A 22,720-nucleotide genomic window follows, 5' to 3' on the forward strand; every position below is an offset into this window, starting at 1 on the left:
GTCATGTTTTCAAATTCACTTTGGGTGTGTGTAATCTGTGGGAAGTATTCACCCATTGTTCTTTGTATAAACAGGCATATTGTACTAAATTCCTTATTGTTCTTTCTATAGTGAACAGGTCAATTTTACTCATTGTTCTTGTTGTTTTCCTAGGTGCTGCAGCCCATAGTGGTTGAAGGCAGGATGCAGACCATAAAGTGTGTGTTGGTGGGCGATGGTGCGGTGGGTAAGACCTCCCTTATCCTCTCCTATACCACCAAGACCTTCCTAGTCGAGTGGATTCCCACCGTGTTCGACAACTACAGTGCCCAGATAAGCGTGGACGGCCACACGGTCACCCTCTGCCTGTGGGACACGGCGGGCCAGGAAGACTACGACCGCTTGCGCCCGCTCTCCTACCCCATGGCTGATGTCATCATCATCTGCTTCTCCATCACCAGCCCAGAGTCCCTCGCCAACGTCCAGGACAAGTGGCACCCGGAGGTGTCCTACCACTGCCCCAGCGTGCCAATCCTGCTGGTGGGCATCAAGATGGACCTGCAGGACGACGCAGAGACCGTGAAGAGGATGATGGAATGGAGCCTGGTGCCCACCAGCTACCAGGAGGGCAACACCGTGGCCAAGAAGATAGGCGCGGTCAAGTACATGGAGTGCTCCTCCCTGACGCAGCGGGGCCTCGGGGAGGTGTTTCCCGAGGCCGTGCGGGCCGTGTGGGCCGTGCGAGCCGTCAAGAAAAAGAAGACCAAGAAGTGTGTGCTGTTGTAATGAACCTTTATACAGATGAATGAACATTTATACAGATACCCTCAGAGTCTCCCGAGAGGGGGGGAGTATGTGAGACTCAGCCCTTAACTAATTACAGCTAACGAGATGGCTCACCTAAACAACATCAGCTGGGGAGAAATTGGAAGTAAAGTGTCACTGCGAGAACATCTGCAGGAACACAAAAGGTAAAAATACATCAAGCCAGGACCAAGTGTGGAGAAGAGGGGTCACAGGTGCAGCGCACAACTTGGTTGGTGAGTTGGTGAGACGAAGGAGAACTCCAGGCAGGAATAACCCCACAGTACTGGAGAACTCTACGCACCTGTGTCACCTCAAGACCTCAGGAGGGACCCACCCAATACCTCCCCAGAGAAGCCTCTTGTTGGGAAAAAAAACTAATAGAGCAGGAGAGGGGAGTTTAGCCTTGGCCAGGAGGAGGAGATGGGCAGTGATTTGGCCACCACTGCCGACCCGGCCATCAGGAGGGTGTAGCGGAGGGTTCACAGGTCGAAACACCTGATGATCGATGGTTACCGCCAGAAGACATCAAATGTTCCTGGCCAAGGCTACATTCACCAAACGTGAATGGAGGAGAAGCATCGTTAGATGTAATTATAATCAATCAACCAACGGACTCTGACTTGCGGAGGGTGCGCCACCCACTCTACAGAGCAGTGAAGTTTGACGTAATTTAGCCATGATACCTGGTTTGCGGTTTTCTTACCCCCATTCTGAATCCCCATAGACTTTTTTTTTCATATCGCGTCCTATAAGAACTGTGTTCCAATTATAAACAAATGATCTCAAGGGGAGCACACACTGGACGCGGGCGGCTGCGCAGCGTCGCGTTGCGGTATCGACGCAGGTGAAGTGCCCCGCTGTAACCCCAACTGGATGCGGCGCGCTGCCACACAGCACATCCATTTCCCCCGGTGGGGAGAACCATGGGAGAACATGTTCACCGCGCGGCAACGCTGGAAAAATAGAACAGCAGCGTATCGGCGCGGCAAGCGAGGTGGCAGACCCGCGGCTGCGCAAGTCTGACGCCGCCAGTGTGGGTTAGTTCATTGAAAATAATGCTGTATGTTTTGACGCGCCGCCTCCGCGCCGCCTCCGCGTCCGGTGTGTGTTCCTCTTCAGCGGTTTGACTCATATGGATATGAAGAATCAACTGATGGTGAGAAAAAGCTAATGTTACTGTCGCCGAATTAGTTACATTTTCACCAGAAACAGACTGTATCAAATATGAGTGACTGACTATCATAAACCATACAGAGCCACCTCGGCTGACAATATCGCAAAGACCGTTTGTTTATTTTTGGACGATTTTAAGATGACTCAATGTTATTCTCCATATGGAAATTACTTCCGTGGAACCGAGGGATGAGTGAGTCACGTCATGAATTCACTGCTCTATTCATGTGATCATGTAGCTACTGTAGTTTTTTGACTATGATTCATTCCATTTAGTCTGATCTTACACTTTGTGAGTCATTCTGGATGAGAGTGTCTGATAAATGTTTAAACTGTATAAAAACGAGTTGCTCCTGACAAGCAGGTTGATGTCTTGCATGGTTTCCTCTGCCATCGTTGTGTGAATGCGTGTGTGAATGGGTGAATGTAATGCACAATCTATGTAAATGTGCTTTGGATAAAAGCACTTGGATCAATCCAACAGATACCATTTAAGAGCCGATACGAGGCCCAACTAGAAAGATGCAATTCTGGGAAATTGTAACTGTAGTTTCCGTGACGCAAGACTTTTCCCCATTCAAGTCAATGGGGAAAATTAATTTACAAATAAATGAATGCTTGGCCATATATGGAGATCTCCACGTCAGTGCTTGTCTTTTTATACCCATATATGGAGAGCCATATCATCAATATTAAACCCCAATATCTTGGAATGCCCATATATGGACATAGCCTATCCACAAGTTTCCGCGGGAGTTTACTGGAGACTATCAGGACCAAACTTCCGGGTTTAACAGCAGACATACAAGCTCACGTCGCGTCGCAGATGCAACCCGTTGTGAGCTTGTAAATCGGCGGCGGAAGATCGATGCAGACGTTTGCGCAATGCACTATGGGGCGTAGGAAACTCGTGGATACAGGTCAGTCTCATGTGGTCTATGATGTCAGACATCTATGATGTCAGACATATCCATATTTGGGAAAAGTTTTATTGTTGCATTTTCCCATTCAAGTCAATGGAGAAAATGTATTCACTAATAAATTAATGTAAATTAAACTATAAGGTATCTCTTAGCAAAATGCAATCAGACGATTCCCGATGAAGCCGGTCGCTTTGTCGTATGGCCCGAGTGCATGCCAACCAGTGTTGTTTTTAACACCACATTTTGATGTAGTTTTAGTCATAGTCTTTTGAATAAAATGTATTTTAGTTTTAGTCATAATTTAGTCACCTAAAAAGTTTTAGTTTTAGTCTAATTTTAGTCGACTAAATCTACAGTTGATTTAGTCAACTGAAATGTATTTTGGTAGGTCTTGATGGCATCGTAATGACTGATTTTACACTTGGTTGGTACTATTTTCAGCATGCAACACCTGAGAGCAACCAAACATAAAATGACTCTTCTCCACCAGTCCCTCCCTAACGTTTTAGTCTAGTTTTTATTTTGTTGACGAAATTGTCAATATATTTCTCATTTCTTCAATATATGTCTTAGTTTTAGTCATCACAGCTTACTTTTTATTTCGTTTTTGTCATTTTTCGTCATACAGTTGTGGCTATAAGTATTGGCACCCTTGCATTTGTTTAAAAAAAACATACAGCACACAATAGTCTAGATTGTGCACTGTGAAGGAACATCAAGGTCTCTGGAGATGGACTTGGAGCCTTCACATTGCCCATGTTTGGATACAATCTGACCTCTGACCTCCCGACAATACTCTCCTTTTTCATTTGGTCCATGCACAGTGTGTGACACAAAACAGCAAAATGAGGGATTTACTCCATTTAAACTGGGTGGATTAGTGCTTCGTGCTTACTAAAGATTAAAGTCAACTTGGACTCACCACAGATGAGTTCCAGGTGAATAGCCTGCTTGAAATTCAACTACAGTGTATTTACTGTAAGTATTTATGCAAATGTATTTGTAGAATAAGCTAGTATTCTGTATTTATTCCAGTTTTATGTTGTGTTCCTCTGCAAACCAAATACTGTATGTTGATACAAAATATATTTTCATTTGCCAAGCTTCTGGAAGATTGTTTTTTTTTCTTCTTTTTTTACAAATGCAAGGAGGCCAATACTTTTAGCCACGACTGTAGTTTTAGTCGACAAAATCAACACTGGCCAACAAAACTGTGGGAGGAGTAGAGTGGCAAAATAACAGGAAGATGGATGGGAATTGGAAAAGCAAGTGGGACAAGTTTTACCCTGTTGGGCTGCAGTGCACCAGATTATGCAGAAGATGGAGGAACTTCTCAAGGAGAAAGAAAACCCTTGGAGGCAAAACTGTCTAAAGCAAAGAGCTGTCATTACATCCACACATAATGTAATGTTTTTCAGAGATATTAATTCAAACATCTTACATCAAGGTCACTCTGCCTGAGAAAAAAAAGTTTGGAAGAGGGTCGACGGAAATGTTTCTACTGAGTTTTACATTCCCTCACTGTGCCTGTGTGTGTGTGTGTGTGTGTGTGTGTGTGTGTATGTGTGTGTGTGTGTGTGTGTGTGTGTGTGTGTGTGTGCCTGTGTGTGTGTGTGTGTGTGTGTGTGTGTGTGTGTGTGTGTGTGTGTGTGTGTGTGTGTGTGTGTGTGTGTGTGTGTGTGTGCGCGTGCGTGCGTGCGTGCGTGCGTGTGTGTGTGTGTGTTAGCCAGTGTTGATTTTGTCGACTAAAAAAAATTAAAAATAAAACTGTGATGACTAAACTAAGACTAAATATATGACAATTTCGTCAACAAAATAAAAACTAGTCTAAAACGTTTGAGAGGGACTGGTGCTGAAGAGTTCTTTTATGTTTGGTTGCTCTCAGGTTTTGCATGCTGAAAATAGCAGATCTACAAGCTCACAACGCGTCGCGCTGCGATGCGTTGTGAGCGACCAAGTGTAAAATAAGTCAATACGATGCCATCAAGGCCTGCCAAAATGCATTTTAGTTGACTAAATCAATTGTAGATTTAGTCTATCTTATGATATTTAGTCGACAAAAATTTTACTAAAACTAAACTTTTCAGGTGACTAAATTATGACTAAAACTAAATGACATTTTATTCAAAAGACTATGACTAAAACTAAATCAAAATGTGCTGTCAAAAACAACACTGGAGATGGCACACACACACACACACACACACACACACACACACACACACACACACACACACACACACACACACACACACACACACACACACACTGTTAGATATGAATTATTATACCATAATTCTATGTTTGTGTATGAAGCTCATATGACCATATAAGGTTAAATATTATGAACTGAACTTACAGTATTAGAAGACCACATTTTGGTCGCATACTGTAGGTTCAGGCAAACTGATTACAGGTCATAATAACTTTGGTTGCCCCGACTGTAATCATGTTTTGTTGCCCCGACTGTAATCATGATATACTGTATAAGTCACTAGTGGAAAATTACAAGCACTACGTGGCACTACTTCTTTGTTATGATATGGGAACGAATCAATAAGTCCCACGATTCTTACTGTCATAAACTGTACTCTTTATATACTGTTCTCCTCCATCTTGGAGGAGAGAGAGATTTAGAAAGCTGCCGCTATGGTAGCTCACTGTTTGTCTCCTCTGTCTGACCCTCTCTAAATACAGCAATCTAAAATATATAGTCCTTTGGTCTCTGTGTTTTATTTTAACTATGGATTTATAGATCCATATTTATCTTTAATAATTTATCTAATAACACACACACACACACACACACACACACACACACACACACACACACACACACACACACACACACACACACAGTTCAAACTGCACTCAGATGCTTATCTGTCTTTTATGGCCACCTTCTCAGCCATCCTGTTTGTTTATGTCGATAACAAGCAGCTATTAAGCACTAGCAGGAAGGAGTGTACTTTGACCCTGCGTTGCAGACAATGATGTGTTCAGTGTTCATATGAATATGCATTTTGTGCGTAGTTCTGAAGCCAGCGTTATTGTTACAACTGCTTTAGTAGGAAGTATGAACTTTTAAACATTTACTTTGACATCGGCTGCTGTAAAACAAAACAACTACAACACTGCAAGACTGCAGATGAGGTCTTTTTAAGGCGTTGAGCTGGATTCACCAGGTAAGAGAAACAGACAATACACATGATTATAAACTGCATGACTGTCTGTCCAGTGTTTACAATGTTTACTAGTGAATGAGTGAGCTACTGGGAGAACTAGCCTACTGATGTGTGAACACAGCAGTAAGATGTGTGAACTGTTGTGATAAAAGAAGCCTAGAGAATGGAACACAACTAACCATAATCATAACTCTTGTAGAGTGTTTTTTATTTTTGAAGACGTTGAACCCAACCACCCTAAGGACTACAAACCACAGACCCAAAAGAGAAGTTAGAGATTGCCAGGGACCCAGACTAGTGAAAACAGCAGATCTACAAACTCGGGGGCAGATCTAACGAAGAATGGAATGCTGTCCCACAGCACGTGAGCAGCAGCAGAGAAGGCGAGGCGTTGTGAGCTTGTAGATCGGCTATCTTTTGGCAAAGAGGTTTGGTGTAGAGGGGGAAAGAGCAGACTAAGTACAGAGTGAAAGGTCAAGTTTATAAAGTATTGACGGTTCAAGTGGTTAAATATCTGAAAACACAAATTGACATGAATCCAAAATACACTGATGATTCATTGTGTTTCATCTTGTGTGTGTCTTGTGTTTTTGCTTCTCCTTCCTGTTGGAGGCGGAATGTGTAGTCCAGGGGTTCCCAAACTTTTTTTGTCTCAGGGCATCCTAGCTCTGGTCCATCGCTTTCACCTCCCGCATTGCTCCCGGTGAAGCTCTGACAGACCCGTCGGGAAACGCATGGACTCGAGATTGTCGGCCCCGCCGAGCGCTCAATACTAGTGAAAATAAACAAAACCGTTTCACTACTCACCAAACCAAAGGTCGTTTTGCGCTGTTGAAAGTCTATTCTCCGCGGTGGTGAACCCCTCAGCACCCCACCTACTTTGTAAAATACATTATTTTTGTCATGAAATAAAGTGCATCCAACTCGACCGCCGCTTATTTCCGGGTTGTGAACCATTGTATCTGCGGTGGCCGCTAGGTGGCTCGAGGTGGGTGCGTTTTTTTTCTTGACAAAAATAATGTATTTTACAGAGTAGGTGGGGTGCTGAGGGGTTCACCACCGCGGAGAATAGACTTTCAACAGCGCAAAACGACCTTTGGTTTGGTGAGTAGTGAAACGGTTTTGTTTATTTTCACTAGTATTGAGCGCTCGGCGGGGCCGACAATCTCGAGTCCATGCGTTTCCCGACGGGTCTGTCAGAGCTTCACCGGGAGCAATGCGGGAGGTGAAAGCGATGGACCAGAGCTAAGGGCATCCCATGAATATTATTTTTCATCCGAGGCACCCCTACATTATATCGTCGTTGTCGGGTGGAAACCTTGTATGTCCAAAACCTTCTCTTTTTGTGTTATTATTTTAAAAACGATTTATATTACCAATAAACAACACACTTTTGAAACTTGGAGATACAAGGTTTTTTTCCTGACAGTGACGATATTCATAATTTTCACTCCCAGCACCTTATATTTATAGCATATTTTAGCGATTATGTTGAGAGGAAAACATTGAGATAATAACAGCCATTTTGGTTAGAACGGACTGAAAATAACTTTGTACTTCAAGTTTAAAATGATACTAAATATATGTTTAAATGTCCAAATACATTTCAAATATTATCAAATGATCTTGCGGCACCCCTGGACTGCCGTCACGGCACCCCAGGGTGCCCCGTCGCCCACTTTGAAAACCCCTGGTGTAGTCAAGTTGTCGTCCTCTTCATGTCGGTCGCTTCATGGTTGGTGGCGACAACCACACTTTTTCCTTTTTGACAGTTTCTTGATTTTTACGTCTCAGACGGATAATAATGCATTTAATGGAGGATCATGTCTCTGCCTCCATCATTGTTTTATTATCCATTTTCTTCTTGTTATTGCTGGTCTCTCTGCATCATGTGTGTCCTTACAGACCAGGAGCCTGGTGTTCCTGAGGACGGAGGGAAGGAACCAGCAGATCAAGAACCCTCCACTCAGGGTTCATGTAGTCCAAGTCGAGTCAGGACTTTAATCCAACGTTACGACGATTTCATAAAAGGGTGGCAGAATGAAGAAAGACAAGGTAATTTGGCATTTATTGAAGTGCTGCTGTACGCTACGTCAACGTAATACAATGCAACATGTAATATGAACCCTGGCAGTGGCAGATAAATGAATGTATTAATCCATTTTAGGCCTAGAATTATTGAATGCTTTAACCAGTGAAAAATAGCAGATACAAGCTCACAGCTCGTAGAGCTGCTATTTTAGTGAAAATGTGTGCAAATCTTTGAATATATGTATTTTCAAAGCAAACGTTTTTAACTCAAATTTTGCTTCTGGGTGGTCCCTGGAACTAAATAGTTTGAGATGGGGGTCCGTGGCCAAATACATATCAGTTTGGGGGGAAAGTTTTGAGAACCACTGACATTGTAGTCTCTCAAGAACAGACTAACTGAGCTCCATTTAAGTGAAAAGTACCTTTTCTTTGACGATGGCTGGCCAGATTGCTGACATAGAAACATAGGTTTTCACGATTTTTTTAAAATAGCAGATCTACATGTGAGCTTGTATATCTGCTGTTTTTCAATAGTTAAAGCATAAAATAATGATACACAAAATGTGCACCCGTTCTAAATGGGTTAATACCTCACAGGTGACGTGTTAAAAAGCAATGAATCCGTAAAGTACATGACGGCAGACTGCTTATTTTAATTGACAACAATCCTGTGTAGGACTACGAACAGTTCGGACGCTGCTTTGTTATGCTTGATTCTGATTGGTCAATCGCTGAAATCAGAGGTCTGATATTCCCCGATAACAGACCGCTCCGCTCTATAACAGACCGCTGTCTAATCAAAGACTCAGAACACCTGCTGCAGTCAAGCTGCACTGCGTGAATCTTGTGCTGCATCCAACATGTCAACCATGTAAACAAACACACAGCGACATTTACAACGACTAAACGTTGCTCTCAAGAAAGTTTTTTAAAAATATTTTAAGCGAGAAATAGACAACATAGTATCAGAAAATTAATTCTATCTAATCAGCACTTCCTTGTTTTCCAAGGCGACGTGTCGCGCTGGGGGGGACGCCCAGTGCAACACTTGTGGAACACTTCCAGCCGTCTGTAAACAAGGAAATGCTTTGTTTTGTTTTTAGTTTTGGGTCAAATTATTAATTTTATTTTAGTAGCCGGGTAATAAGCAGGATAATGAATGGCTCCTTGGTGATTGACCACTAGCGGAACAATTCAGAACCGGGCCGGTATGCGAGCCACAATGCTCGGGCCCCGTCACCCCGTTGATATATTGTCCACCGCCCAAACGCGCGCGCGTGCACACACACACACACACACACACACACACACACACACACACACACACACACACACACACACACACACACACACACACTGTAGTTTGTTTGTCTTATTGGAGGTCTCTCTATTCACATCATAGATGTTCTTCAAGTGTCTGAGGACAGAGTGGAGGAGAGAACAGAGTCTCCAGCAGCCAGCAAGGAACACAAACCAGCAGACTGGAGGTAACATCTACTGGAAGACTGTATTATTCTATCAATATTAGATTAATATCACTGTTCTACTGGAAGAATGTATTATTCTATCAATATTAGATTAATATCACTGTTCTACTGGAAGAATGTATTATTCTATTAATATTAGATTAATATCACTGTTTCTACTGGAAGACTGTATTATTCTATTAATATTAGATTAATATCACTGTTCTACTGGAAGAATGTATTATTCTATCAATATTAGATTAATATCACTGTTCTACTGGAAGAATGTATTATTCTATTAATATTAGATTAATATCACTGCTTCTACTGGAAGACTGTATTATTCTATTAATATTAGATTAATATCACTGTTTCTACTGGAAGACTGTATTATTCTATTAATATTAGATTAATATCACTGCTTCTACTGGAAGACTGTATTATTCTATTAATATTAGATTAATATCACTGCTTCTACTGGAAGACTGTATTATTCTATTAATATTAGATTAATATCACTTTCTACTGGAAGACTATATTATTCTATTAATATTAGATTAATATCACTGTTTCTACTGGAAGACTGTATTATTCTATCAATATTAGATTAATATCACTGTTTCTACTGGAAGACTGTATTATTCTATCAATATTAGATTAATATCACTGCTTCTACTGGAAGACTGTATTATTCTATTAATATTAGATTAATATCACTGTTCTACTGGAAGACTGTATTATTCTATTAATATTAGATTAATATCACTGCTTCTACTGGAAGACTATATTATTCTATTAATATTAGATTAATATCACTGCTTCTACTGGAAGACTGTATTATTCTATCAATATTAGATTAATATATCACTGTTTCTACTGGAAGACTGTATTATTCTATCAATATTAGATTAATATCACTGTTTCTACTGGAAGACTGTATTATTCTATTAATATTAGATTAATATCACTGTTTCTACTGGAAGACTGTATTATTCTATTAATATTAGATTAATATATCACTGTTTCTACTGGAAGACTGTATTATTCTATCAATATTAGATTAATATCACTGTTTCTACTGGAAGACTATATTATTCTATTAATATTAGATTAATATCACTGCTTCTACTGGAAGACTATATTATTATATCAATATTAGATTAATATCACTGCTTCTACTGGAAGACTATATTATTCTATTAATATTAGATTAATATCACTGTTTCTACTGGAAGACTGTATTATTCTATCAATATTAGATTAATATCACTGTTTCTACTGGAAGACTATATTATTCTATTAATATTAGATTAATATCACTGCTTCTACTGGAAGACTATATTATTCTATCAATATTAGATTAACTAGAAGGGCGGCCCAGCGTCTAGTCGGCGACCTGGCCAACTCGGAACAATGTAAATAGGGAATGAATGCCCCGCCCTTTAATGCAAACCCCATTATACCTGTTTTCATAGGACCCGTTTTGACCATTTGTTTGCCTGTGTCCATTTATACCCATATATGGAGATATCTGTCTGTCTGTCGGCGTCCATTTTATGTCCATATATGGAGATCACTGCAGTTATAGTTCTGGGTCCTTTTTATGCCCATATATGGAGATAGCTGTCTATCTGCGTCCATTTTATGCCCATATATGGAGATCTCTGTATCTGTCTGTCTGTGTCCCTTTTATGCCCGTATATGGAGATCTTTGTGATTCTGCGTCCATTGTATGCCCATATATGCCATATATGGAGATATCTGTTTATCTGCGTCCATTTTATGCCCATATATGAGATCTCTGTCGCTTTTTCAAACACATACTGGCATTCATTTTATTCCCATATATGGAGAACGCGCGTGCCGGTGGGACGAACGGTTCTCGAGATACGCGGATTACATACATAATACATACACACTCACAGAGATTTTTTGTTGACTCATGTGGCGTACGTGATGTCAGAGCCTTTTATGAAGTGATGTCACAATGAGTCAGCGCTTGCGCCGGTTTCCTCCGAAACACCTGATGTCAACAATCAGCTCCGCATATGGTGATTCCGAACATGGGCCGCCCTTTGGGCGGCCCAGCGTCTAGTCGGCGACCTGGCCAACTCGGGAACGATGTAAATAGGGAATGAATGCCCTGCCCTTTAATGCAAACCCCATTATACCTGTTGTCATAGGACCCGTTTTGACCATCTGTTTGCCTGTGTCCATTTATGCCCATATATGGAGATATCTGTTATCTGTCTGTCTGTCAGCGTCCATTTTATGTCCATATATGGAGATCACTGCAGATATAGTTCTGGGTCCATTTTATGCCCATATATGCCCACATATGGAGATATCTGTCTATTTGCGTCCATTTCATGCCCATATATGGAGATCTCTGTATCTGTCTGTCTGTGTCCCTTTATGCCCGTATATGGAGATCTTTGTGATTCTGCGTAAATTTTATGCCCATATATGCCATTTGCGTCCATTTTATGCCCATTTATGGAGATCTCTGTATCCGTCTGTCTGTGTCCCTTTATGCCCGTATATGGAGATCTTTGTGATTCTGCGTCCATTTTATGCCCATATATGCTATATATGGAGATATTCAGAGATTTTTTGTTGACTCATGTGGCGTACGTGATGTCAGAGCCTTTTATGAGTGATGTCACAATGAGTCAGCGCTTGCGCCGATTTCCTCCGGAACAGCCTGATGTCAACAATCAGCTCCGCATAAGGATATTCCGAACGTTTCGGGCCGGTTTCGGAAAACCGCGCGTCGGGTCGGGTCGAGGCCCGGCACTGCACTCCGCGCCACGGCGGGGAACGCGCGTGCCGAATCTGAAGCCGGTGGGACGAACGGTTCTCGAGATACGCGGATTACATACACACAGACAGACAGACAGACAGACAGACAGAGATTTGTCGCATTTATAGATAGATATCACTGCTTCTACTGGAAGACTATATTATTCTATCAATATTAGATTAATATCACTGCTTCTACTGGAAGACTATATTATTCTATTAATATTAGATTAATATCACTGCTTCTACTGGAAGACTATATTATTCTATCAATATAGAGTTATATATCACTGCTTCTACTGGAAGTCTACTGATGATGATTCTATTAATTGCGACAGAAGGTTGCAGTATACAATGAGAAATGTCGCAGTTTGTCCGTCAGTCCGTCAGTCAGTACACATTTTTACAGTCTATGTTTCTATGGGTTTGTTTTAGCTCCTTTCGGAACCACTCACTCCACGGCTATGCCGCTCCGAGATGTGGTTCCTAGTCAGGGCATGCCCAAATGAGGTATTGCAATGCCGGGGGTGGTTCGCCAGGTAAACTACCGCTCTTACCGTCACCAAGCGTTGTATCCAAAAAGCAATGGTCCAGTTCCAGTCTCTTGCATCTCTACTTTTTTAAAGGCGGGGGTAATCCAAGCGATGTGTTGAAACAATACTTTAAAAACGCTCAGTTTGTCAGCCCGGTCTGTGTTTTTTGTCAGCCTGTTGCCATTTCTCACGGGGAAATCTCTGTTGCCATTTCTCACTTGAGATTAATGGCGAGTCACGTGGTTGCTTCCCTAACATTTCACTGGGAAAACACACATGCTTGGCTTTACCAATTAACATACGTTTTATGCCCATATATGGAGATCCCTGTCCCAATGTTATCAATATTAAGGACATATCTGGGAATGCCCATATTTGGTAATGCCCATATATGCGTCTGTTTTGACATAACATATTTGACTATCATGCAGGGGTCTCCATTAGGGTTTAATATTTTCCCGGATTTGGGCTCATTTTAAATCCCGGGAATGTTCTGACCTTAACCCGGGCTTCCCGGGATGTCCCGTTAATATATATATATATAAAAAAAAAGAAGAAAAAAAAGGAAAAATAAAAAGCGCAAAACGGTTTCCTATGCCTATCGGCCTGGCGGAGACAACAAGTGCCCACATGCGCTCTGCTCTGGCTGGGTAGAAAGATATGATCACCGGTCTGCGGGGCGGGGGCTGTTTGTCATCAGAACTTCAGTTCAGGACTCGCTTTTGGACCTTTATATTCGATCGGACATCATTAGGCTACAGATCAAATTCACATCATCCACCACTCACGCGCGGTCTCTGTGGCAGCCACAATTGGCTGCGCAATTCATGGGACTGTCAAACGCAGCAATGGATGTTCTTATTAATTTTCCATCCACACTATAGGCCTATCTCTTTGAAAAGACGTTTTCTGCGCCCACTTGTATAAAAACAAAATATCACGACTTTAGTAGAGCGAAGATGATCATCGTGTTGCAGTGAGCAATTGTGCCCATAAAAGCGCTTCTCTGTTCAAGCAAACACACGCAATAGCGCAACCATCCCACTAATAAGGTAGGCCTACGCCAATGCAATTCATAAACTGTCACAAAGTGCTGTCAGATGTTTTAATTCTGGTTAAAACATATTGTGTGGAAATGCAAACCAACAGACTGAACAGATTAGGCTATTTCATGTTTAGAGTGGCAATGTGTGAGTCCAATTGACTGAGTGGAGTGGACACATAGGAGGTTGCAATAATGCATGCGTTTGGTGGTTACAGTTATATATCTCGGCAATTTATGGCAAATCTATCGTTTCATATTTATAGAAACATAGTAGAAATACAAGGTCACAGGGCGCGACACCGCAGCGCAGCTTCTCGCGAACGGCACTTCATTGCGTGCGTGCACCCCCCACCCTCCCTTTTTTTGCTGGAGAGTTTCTCATGTAAAACATAGACTGTATGTAAAAACGTTAAAAGCATAATTAATGCAGCAATAAGAATGTAAATGCGCCATTATCATCTGTCAGTGTTTTCTCCGAATCGCTTTAACAAGTACAGCCTAGTGAAAACAGCCAATCTACAAGTTTACAACGGGCACTTTGCGCTGCATTGTGAGATGGTAGATCAGCTATTTTCGATGACAGGCTTGCTTGACAGCCCACGGAGACTGGTAAAATCCTTCCACACAGCTGAAACAGACGAGATGCTTGCACGGCTGGCGAGGATAAAGTGTCAGGCAGTCTAATTGCCTCTGCGCTGCTAGTAAATTGTATTTTCTAACAAGGAAAAACATAACCTCCGCGATGACGGGGCTCGCCGCCAATTCCCGGGAGGGAAATTACGTGCGCTCTGCCCGGGAAGCCCGGATCCCGGGATCCCGGCATTAAACCCTAGTCTCCATATATGGGTAACTGGTCCGATATATACTGCTCAAAGAAATGAAGGGAACATTTTGTTCCGTTCAATTATTTGAGCAGTAATACAACACTGAACGGATGGCCAAGAATTGGTGCGACCTGAGGCATCTTACTATAGTATTAGTGTAGGCTATACGGTATGTGCGTTGGCTCTCGCCGATGTGCCTGGCACTTTGGCTGACTGGTCAGCGCACATACCTGGCAAATCGAGGTCCCGGGATCGCCTCCCGGCCGTGACGCTACATTAGTAATACTGTTTCTACTGGAAGTCTACTGATGATTATTCTATCAGTATTAGATTAATATCACTGGTTCTATGGAAGTCTATATAGAATTATATAGAAATAAGTTGTAAATCACACCGGTGTGATTTACAATTCAAACCCCAACATCAATCCTCCAGTTCTATAGGCAACACAGAAGGGGGGGGGGGACATTTTTTTTTTCATGTTTTTTTTCACTAGTAGGCCTACTAGTCTTTTTTACAGTATGTCTGTGTGTGTGTGTGTGTGTGTGTGTGTGTGTGTGTGTGTGTGTAGGCTCTCTGATGCGGTTGACCATTCAGACATGGACATTGTGAGTAAAACCAGCTCCTCAGAATAATCACTGAACCCTGAACATCAGGAAAGTTACTGATTTTGTGTTTCATTTCTGTATTTCAGATCAGTTTTTCACCAAGAGTTTCACCAAAACAGACAGCAGAACAGGAAACCAGTGGCGTCAGTTCAACAATAGCTAGGGTATGGCAAAGGTTTTGTCCGTTTTCCCCCCGGGTTTCTATGGTTTCTTGGGCTGGATATGCTAGCCTGGAACGGTTGTTCAAATGGTGTAGGACTAATGAGATTTCGGACTTATGAACAGTCCCCATTCAAATGCAGCTAAACTTAGTATGTTAGTAAATGGTAAATGGTAAATGGTGCATTTATATAGCGCTTTTATCCAAAGCGCTTTACAGAGATTGTGCATTACATTCACCCATTCACACACACATTCATACACCGGTGGCGGAGGAAACCATGCAAGGCACCAACCTGCTCACCGGGAGCAATGTGGGGTTCAGAGTCTTGCCCAAGGACCCTTCGACATTAACTCAGGGGGAGCCGGGATTCGAACTGGGAACCCTTCGGGAACCCTTCGTGCTCTAATAACGGTTTCTCTACCCCTGAGCTTGTGCCACAATTAACAATAATGCTTTGCACCTGTGCAGCTGACCTGCGGAACCTGAGGATCAAGATGGGGAGAATACAAGTAGTCGGGGGATATCTTTAGAAATAGTGTCAAATCCTGGAATAAATTCCTTACCAAAAGGATTCTTCACCAATGTGTTTGTAAAGGTGTCTAACACATCTCACAAAGACTGAAATTCAGTTTCCCTAGGAAAATCTGCTTGCAATGGATTCAGAATAATTAAAAACACCTAGTTAGACCCCTCACATCCCACTTAAAGCATTTGTGAGTGATTTTTTCCCCTATAGCCTAGTATAGTGTATAGTGAGTGAATGAGACCCAGAATTACCCTAGCCGTCAAAGATTTTCCTAGGGAAACTGAATTTCAGTCTTTGTGAGATGTGTTACTAGACAACTTTACAAACACATTGGTGAAGAAATGTTTTGGTAAGGAATTTATTCCAGGACTTTTTAAGATATCCCCGGACTAAAGTGTGGAGAACATAATTATAATACCTACATAATACTTTGATAAAGTGACCATTTTGTTCCATTTTGCATAATATGTAGTTAATTTACTGTAATTTAACAACACGATAACCAGCACAGATAGACTAAGAGACATTCATGGATTTATATTTAAAAGTAACTTTTATTTTCACCCCTGGACCCAGGATATGGCAGCTGCATACCCCTGCCATACCCAATTGACGCCCCTGCAGAAAACCACAGAATACAGGTAACTCATCATGAACAACTTCATTAGTACCAACCTATGTATTATCTATCTATCTATCTATCTATCTATCTATCTATCTATCTATCTATCTATCTAGATAGATAGATAGATAGATAGATAGATAGATAGATAGATAGATATTAGGCAGGCTCTAGAGTTGCTACACAGTAGTTGGGGTCTAGAACAGATCACACTAGTAAATTCTGAACGAAAACCAGATTTTCCTTCCAGTAAGTTTAACCACAGCTAAGAGTGGTCTTGTTTCCAGCAACATGTTGTTATTGAACCAAGCCATGGGATTATAAATTAAAACATTTTTGGTTCACAGCTTCTTTTTTTTAATACTTTTTATTGCAAAGATTTCAATTTTACATTTCATATTTCACATTATATATCCATAGTTGCAATTATTTTCTTTTCTTTTTTTTTCACAGCTTCAAGTTGCCCAGAGCAGCTCTGTTCCGGTGCTCTGAGACAGGGTTGGCGTTTAAAACCACAGGGGAAGGAGACGTCGTCTACAGTGCTGTTCAGTGGGAGGACAGATGGCTCCAGGGAGGGACTCCTGCAGGTCCTCTGTTTGACATCAAGTGTCCTCAGGAGACTGTCTGCCAGCTGCAACTGCTACGCTGTGATGTCACCTCAGGTGAAGCACTGTTGTCCAATCATTTTCAAAGCAACTAAGTATGAAGAAAAGCTCAACATCACCACTAGGGGTTTGAATCCTCCACTTGAATCCTTGAATCCTCCACTTGAATCCTTGAATCCTCCACGGTGCATCCAGCTTGGCTTCAAAGAACACATAGTTTAGTCATGTCGTTAGAGAGATGAGAGTAGCCTACATTTCTTTGAGGTTTTGTTTAACATACATTGTAATCTCTTCTTCAAAACATTTCACAGGTGATGACCTGTATGTGGTCCACATCACAGATGCGGAGTGGACCCTGTTGAAACCAGTGAAAGTGACCAGGACGCATGTGGTTGTAAATGTGCCCCACCTGTCTCTCTTTGGGCTCCTGTGGAAGATACGAAGCTACATTTGTCCAATCCAAGTTCAAGTTCTGACATTCCTTGAACCACCAAAAGGCCAGACACGGAAACTGCATGTATGCCTGGTGCCGGCCAGTGTGCCCCTTGAAGACGTAAGATATGTTACTGTACCGAGTAGTTGGCATTTGGGGCGGCAGTGGCTTGAGGTGGCTTGATTTGCCACATATCTCTCGGGCTTCGGGCCGGGCTCGGGGCGAATGTTTGTTGGACTGGGAGGGTTGGGCAATTTATATTTTGGACCAATAACAATTAAAGCTCTATTGTGGGCACATTTAAGAACCAATTTAAGACCTAAGTAAGAAACAAACGAGGAATGTCAAAATACCTTGGTATTGAACATGTTTTAAAAATCTGCCCATGTTGCAGGCAATGAGACTGAACCTTCTGATCATGTTGTGTTGGTGTTTTTGTAGGTGAGGCGAAAGCAGGAGGGTGAACTCATTAACACCACCTTTTTATGTGATCTCATCCCATTCCAAAAATACAGTCTGCACTGTAGTCCTGCTTCATACACAGCACGTCCTAAGGTATATCACATTAAAACTACAATCTGAGTTTCTTTTATGTTAAAATGGGTGAGTCAGGAAAACTGATAATATGCTATCAATGCCACTACTACGGCAAGTGCTACTACTGGTATATTTCCACTACAACTACCGTAATTGCTGGACTATAAGCTGCATCTGAATATAAGCCGCACAAGCTAAATTTAGGATAAAAAACGAATGCTTACATATATAAGCTGCACCTGACTATAAGCCGCAGGTGTCCCTCCTGTGCCCCTGGTGGCCGTTAGCTGTAAAAATCTATAAATAAATCCTTGTTAAAGACCATTGTAAAACGAACTAACTGGCCGTTGGCTGTAAAAAATCTTTATATAAGCTGCACCGTTGTATAAGCCGCAGGGTTCAAAACATGGGAAAAAAGCCGCGGCTTATAGTCCGGCAATTACGGTACAATACTTCCACTCCAAGTGGTACAATACAATACTACAAGAGTTCAATAGTAATTGTCCAATGGTTATCTAATAGTGATCTCTGCTTTCAGACTGCAGCTTTTCGTCAAAACTTTGGACCAAATTATCATGCAACATTTGTTGTGAAGGTGGGTCTCGAAGCAGAAGATATCTTACTCACAATCCCTGATGTATGGGAGGGGGAAATTCAACTGGAAGGTAAAGATAAGGGTTTCATTGAATTATTGTATGCTGTATTGTGTTATACAGAGGTGGAAATCCGTTTTGCAAGCCACAAGTGCATCCTTAACTTTGTGTTTTGAGTCCTATACAAGTTATCAAATGTATTGCCATTCAACAGAGTATTATGTATACAAATCATACAGTACATGCTTTTAAATCTGTGTATGTTTTTATTAACAACTTTTTAAAACAAGTGCAACTGAGGTTAATCATAATTAATCATAATCATGACATTGCACTTCCATAGCATATAGAACAGCTGTGCCTCATCCAGAGAAGACCGTGGCTTCGGCTTGCGTGGATGCTCCACAGGTTGGTTCAACTGGCAAATAGCAACTCAAAATAAGGTGTCATTGTTACAATTGTTGCATAATTATATTATTTAAAAAATAATAGCTGCCATGCATTTCTACAGGGCCCGTCTGTGGAGATATTGGTCGCCAACCAGGTGAAACTTGTCGAGTGGCTCAGTTCAGATCGCTACATTCTGCTGCATGCGCATGCTGATGGAATTATTGATAGAAGAGTTTATCGAAGACTGAAGGAGACAGCACACACAGAAGATGCTTGTATCGATCTTATCGATACAGTGGTTAATGGAGGAGAGACAACTTCATCTCAGTTTCTTAAACTTCTCCAAAGAACTGAGATTGTCAACACATATCCACAACTCAAGGCATGGAATTCTTCTTTTGCACTGCCAGGTAAAAAAAGAAAAAGAAAAATGGGGCCCACCTGTCAGCCGGCCACCGAGTGACACTCCACACATCACAAGTGTATCACACACCTGTATCATGTCTGTAAACAGACTGTCTGCAAGTGGGCACGCATCTCACTACCACCAAATATCTGCATCTGGTTTTCTTGGGAATAGCATACAGTGCTGTGACATTACTTCTAGTGTAGGATATTATCACGACATCCTATTGAGCAAAAGAAGCACTGCAACACCTTACCGATGTTTCTGGTTGAGATTGGCACATTTCACTCAGGTTTTTTCATCTTACTCATGTCACTTTGTCTGCTGACCTCACTCAGCAACGAAATAAAAATTAAATAAACAAAAATAAAAATAAAACAATTCACAAGAGGCAAGTAGTGATCATCCCATGATGTGCACTGCAATGTAGTTTCAAATGCACTACATTGCAGGCGCCTTTTGAGAGTAAAAAACTAAAAAAGAAGAAGAAGAATGTGTGACATGCATGAGGGCAGATTGCCCCAGGAAATGTGCCAATCTCAACCCAAAACAATGGTTATATGAACTAGTTATTGTTGAGAATCAAAACATCTCCTTCCAGTGAGGCTCAGATAAAGCAGGTTCTACTTGGATTTAAAGACAGGTCTTCTACATGGGAAACCAGTGTTGATTTTGATTTAGTTATAGTCATTAGTCTTTTGAATACATTTTCCTTTAGTTTTAGTCATATTTTAGTCTAAGTTTTAATCTGTAATGTTTTGATTTTAGTTAAGTAAATATAAGATTTTAGTCGACTAAATCTACAGTTCGTTTTGTCAACAAAACTTATTTTGGCATTTACATTTGGTTGCATGCTGGAAAATTGCAGATATACAAGTCTTCAAGGAGAAGGAGAGGAAGCTTGAACGACAGAGAGAGATGGAGAGGGAGAAAGAAGAAGAGAAGCAGAGAGAGATGGAGAGAAAAGAGGTGTGTTTCCTTTTTGCGCTTTCTTAAAGGGCAATTTCACCCCTGAGATAAACAAACCTTTTTTTAAACACAATTCTGGGTTCATTTTGGCGTTTTAGGGTGCATTCACACAGGCATATTTAATTGCGGTTAAAATGAATCCTGAAGCACATTGTTGGACAACGCGCATTGTTTGGGCTGGTGTGAAGATGCGTATTCTGTTGCGGATCAAACAAACAAATGCAAATCCACAAAATAACTGTGGTTTCGATGCACAACAGCAAACGGTTAACTGTTGGCGCGAAGGCAATCAACGTAAAATGCTGGAAATGAAGAAAAACTTGTGGTCAACATTGTGGTAGAGCCCTGTGAGGGTTAAATCCCAATCCCGACGTCCGCTCCTGTTAGATTTCTGACACCATTACTGCCCGTCCCCTCAATGATTTCATTTCTGACCGGCCGCTCCCTCCCGCATAGTAGGCCTACCGCTGTGTGTGAGGAGGAGTTGCTCACTGATAGAGGGAGAGTCAGCGTTTATACTGCCTCTCTCTCTCTCTCTCTCTCTCTCTCTCTCTCTCTCTCTCTCTGTCCTGCACCCTGGCCCTGTGAGTAATTTTAGGCACGAGCGCAAAGAGAAAGAGCGAGAGAGACTTTAACATTCTCCTCTTCATGTAGTCATTCAAATCTTGCTAAAGTATAAGCTCTATGTCTGGTTTATTGCGAGTCCCGCCGGCCACCGCTGGTTTTATTTTTGATTGTGGTTTAATTAGCAGCGCAACAAATACAAAATGTAGCTGCAGTGCGTAATGCATGCATGATGCGTACCATAAGCCAGGCTGCTGCCAGGCATACAATCATGAAAAACAATATGGTCAATGGTTTGTAGTCTTCAGGGTGGGTGTATTCCATTCTCTAACTAAGCTTCTTTTATCAAAGCAGTTCACAAATCTTGCTGCTGTGTTCACACATTGTTGTATTTCTCCCAGTAGGTATGGGAGTTTTTTTGTCGTATGTGGGTTTGTGTAATCTGTGGGAAGTATTCACCCATTGTTCTTTGTATAGTAAACAGGTATGTATTACTCATTTTTCTTTGTTGTTTTCCTAGGTGCTGCAGCCCATAGTGGCTGAAGGCAGGAAGCAGATTATAAAGTGTATGTTGGTAGGCGACCATGAAGCTGGTAAGGCCTGCCTGCTCATCACCTATACCACCAATAAATTCCCAACGGAGTACATGCCCACCGTGTTCGACAACTACGCCGTCTCGGTGTGGGTGGATGGCGACCTGGTCACCCTCGGCCTGTTTGACACGGCGTCTGGGGAGGACTACGACCGCCTGCGCCCACTCTCCTACCCGGGGACCGATGTCTTCATCATCTGCTTCTCCATCATCAGCCCCGCGTCCCTCGCCAACGTCCGGGACAGGTGGCACCTGGAGGTGGCCCATCACCGCCCCGGTGTGCCCATCCTGCTGGTGGGCACCCAGAGGGACCTGCGGGACGACGCCGAGACGGTGAAGAGGCTGAAGGAGAAGAGCCTGGTGCCCATCAGCTGGCAGGAGGGCGACGCCATGGCCAAGATAATAGGTGCGGTCAAGTACATTGAGTGCTCCGCCCTGACGATGGTGGGTGTCAAGGAGGTGTTCGACGAGGCCATACAGGCCGTGTGGTACCCCGTCAAGAAAAAGAAGACCAAGAAGTGTGAGCTGTTGTAATACCCCGTCACGAACAACGCGTTGAACCGCGTCACGAACCCTGTCAAGAAAAAGCCCTGTACTCTACAATAAACCTGTCTGGAACCTCTCTCCTGTCTCCTCTTAACTTCTCCTCCGGCAACGAAGGTTAAGAATGGTTAATTAACAAATAGATTATGGTTCCAACATTTCCTACTGTTATCTATAGACCCGTTTCTTGTTTACAATTGAGACTAAATGCACAGGTGACTGTATCATGTAATCAATTCCCACCAATCCCCAAACCTGTTGTTTTGGGGAGCGCTGGTTTCATTGGCTAATTTTGGTACCGACCTGCGTGCGCATCTAGTTCTTATCAGTGTAACGTGGACCAGAAATGCGTCTATACTACAAATAATATTAACATTGAGTGACTGCATCTTCTTCCAGGG

The 22,720-nt window shown here is 42.1% G+C and overlaps 2 protein-coding genes across 2 annotated transcripts; both read left to right on the forward strand.

The window, feature by feature from the left end:
- Window positions 1–180: 180 nt before the first annotated feature.
- Window positions 181–765, forward strand: LOC308288435 (ras-related C3 botulinum toxin substrate 1-like; the record flags this gene model as incomplete). The annotated part of the gene is made up of 1 exon (XM_080729869.1): window positions 181–765. The coding sequence occupies exon 1, from the start codon at window positions 184–186 to the stop codon at window positions 763–765; it is 582 nt and encodes a 193-aa protein (XP_080585995.1). The 5' UTR covers window positions 181–183.
- Window positions 766–9,500: 8,735 nt separating this feature from the next.
- Window positions 9,501–22,310, forward strand: LOC308288938 (ras-related C3 botulinum toxin substrate 1-like; the record flags this gene model as incomplete). The annotated part of the gene is made up of 4 exons (XM_080730412.1): window positions 9,501–9,585; window positions 17,206–17,349; window positions 17,604–17,665; window positions 21,705–22,310. The coding sequence occupies 4 exons, from the start codon at window positions 9,501–9,503 to the stop codon at window positions 22,308–22,310; spliced, it is 897 nt and encodes a 298-aa protein (XP_080586538.1).
- Window positions 22,311–22,720: the final 410 nt, after the last annotated feature.

This window comes from Nannobrachium achirus, assembly GCF_963921795.1.
Source record: "Nannobrachium achirus genome assembly, chromosome: 7".
NCBI lineage: Eukaryota > Metazoa > Chordata > Actinopteri > Myctophiformes > Myctophidae > Nannobrachium > Nannobrachium achirus.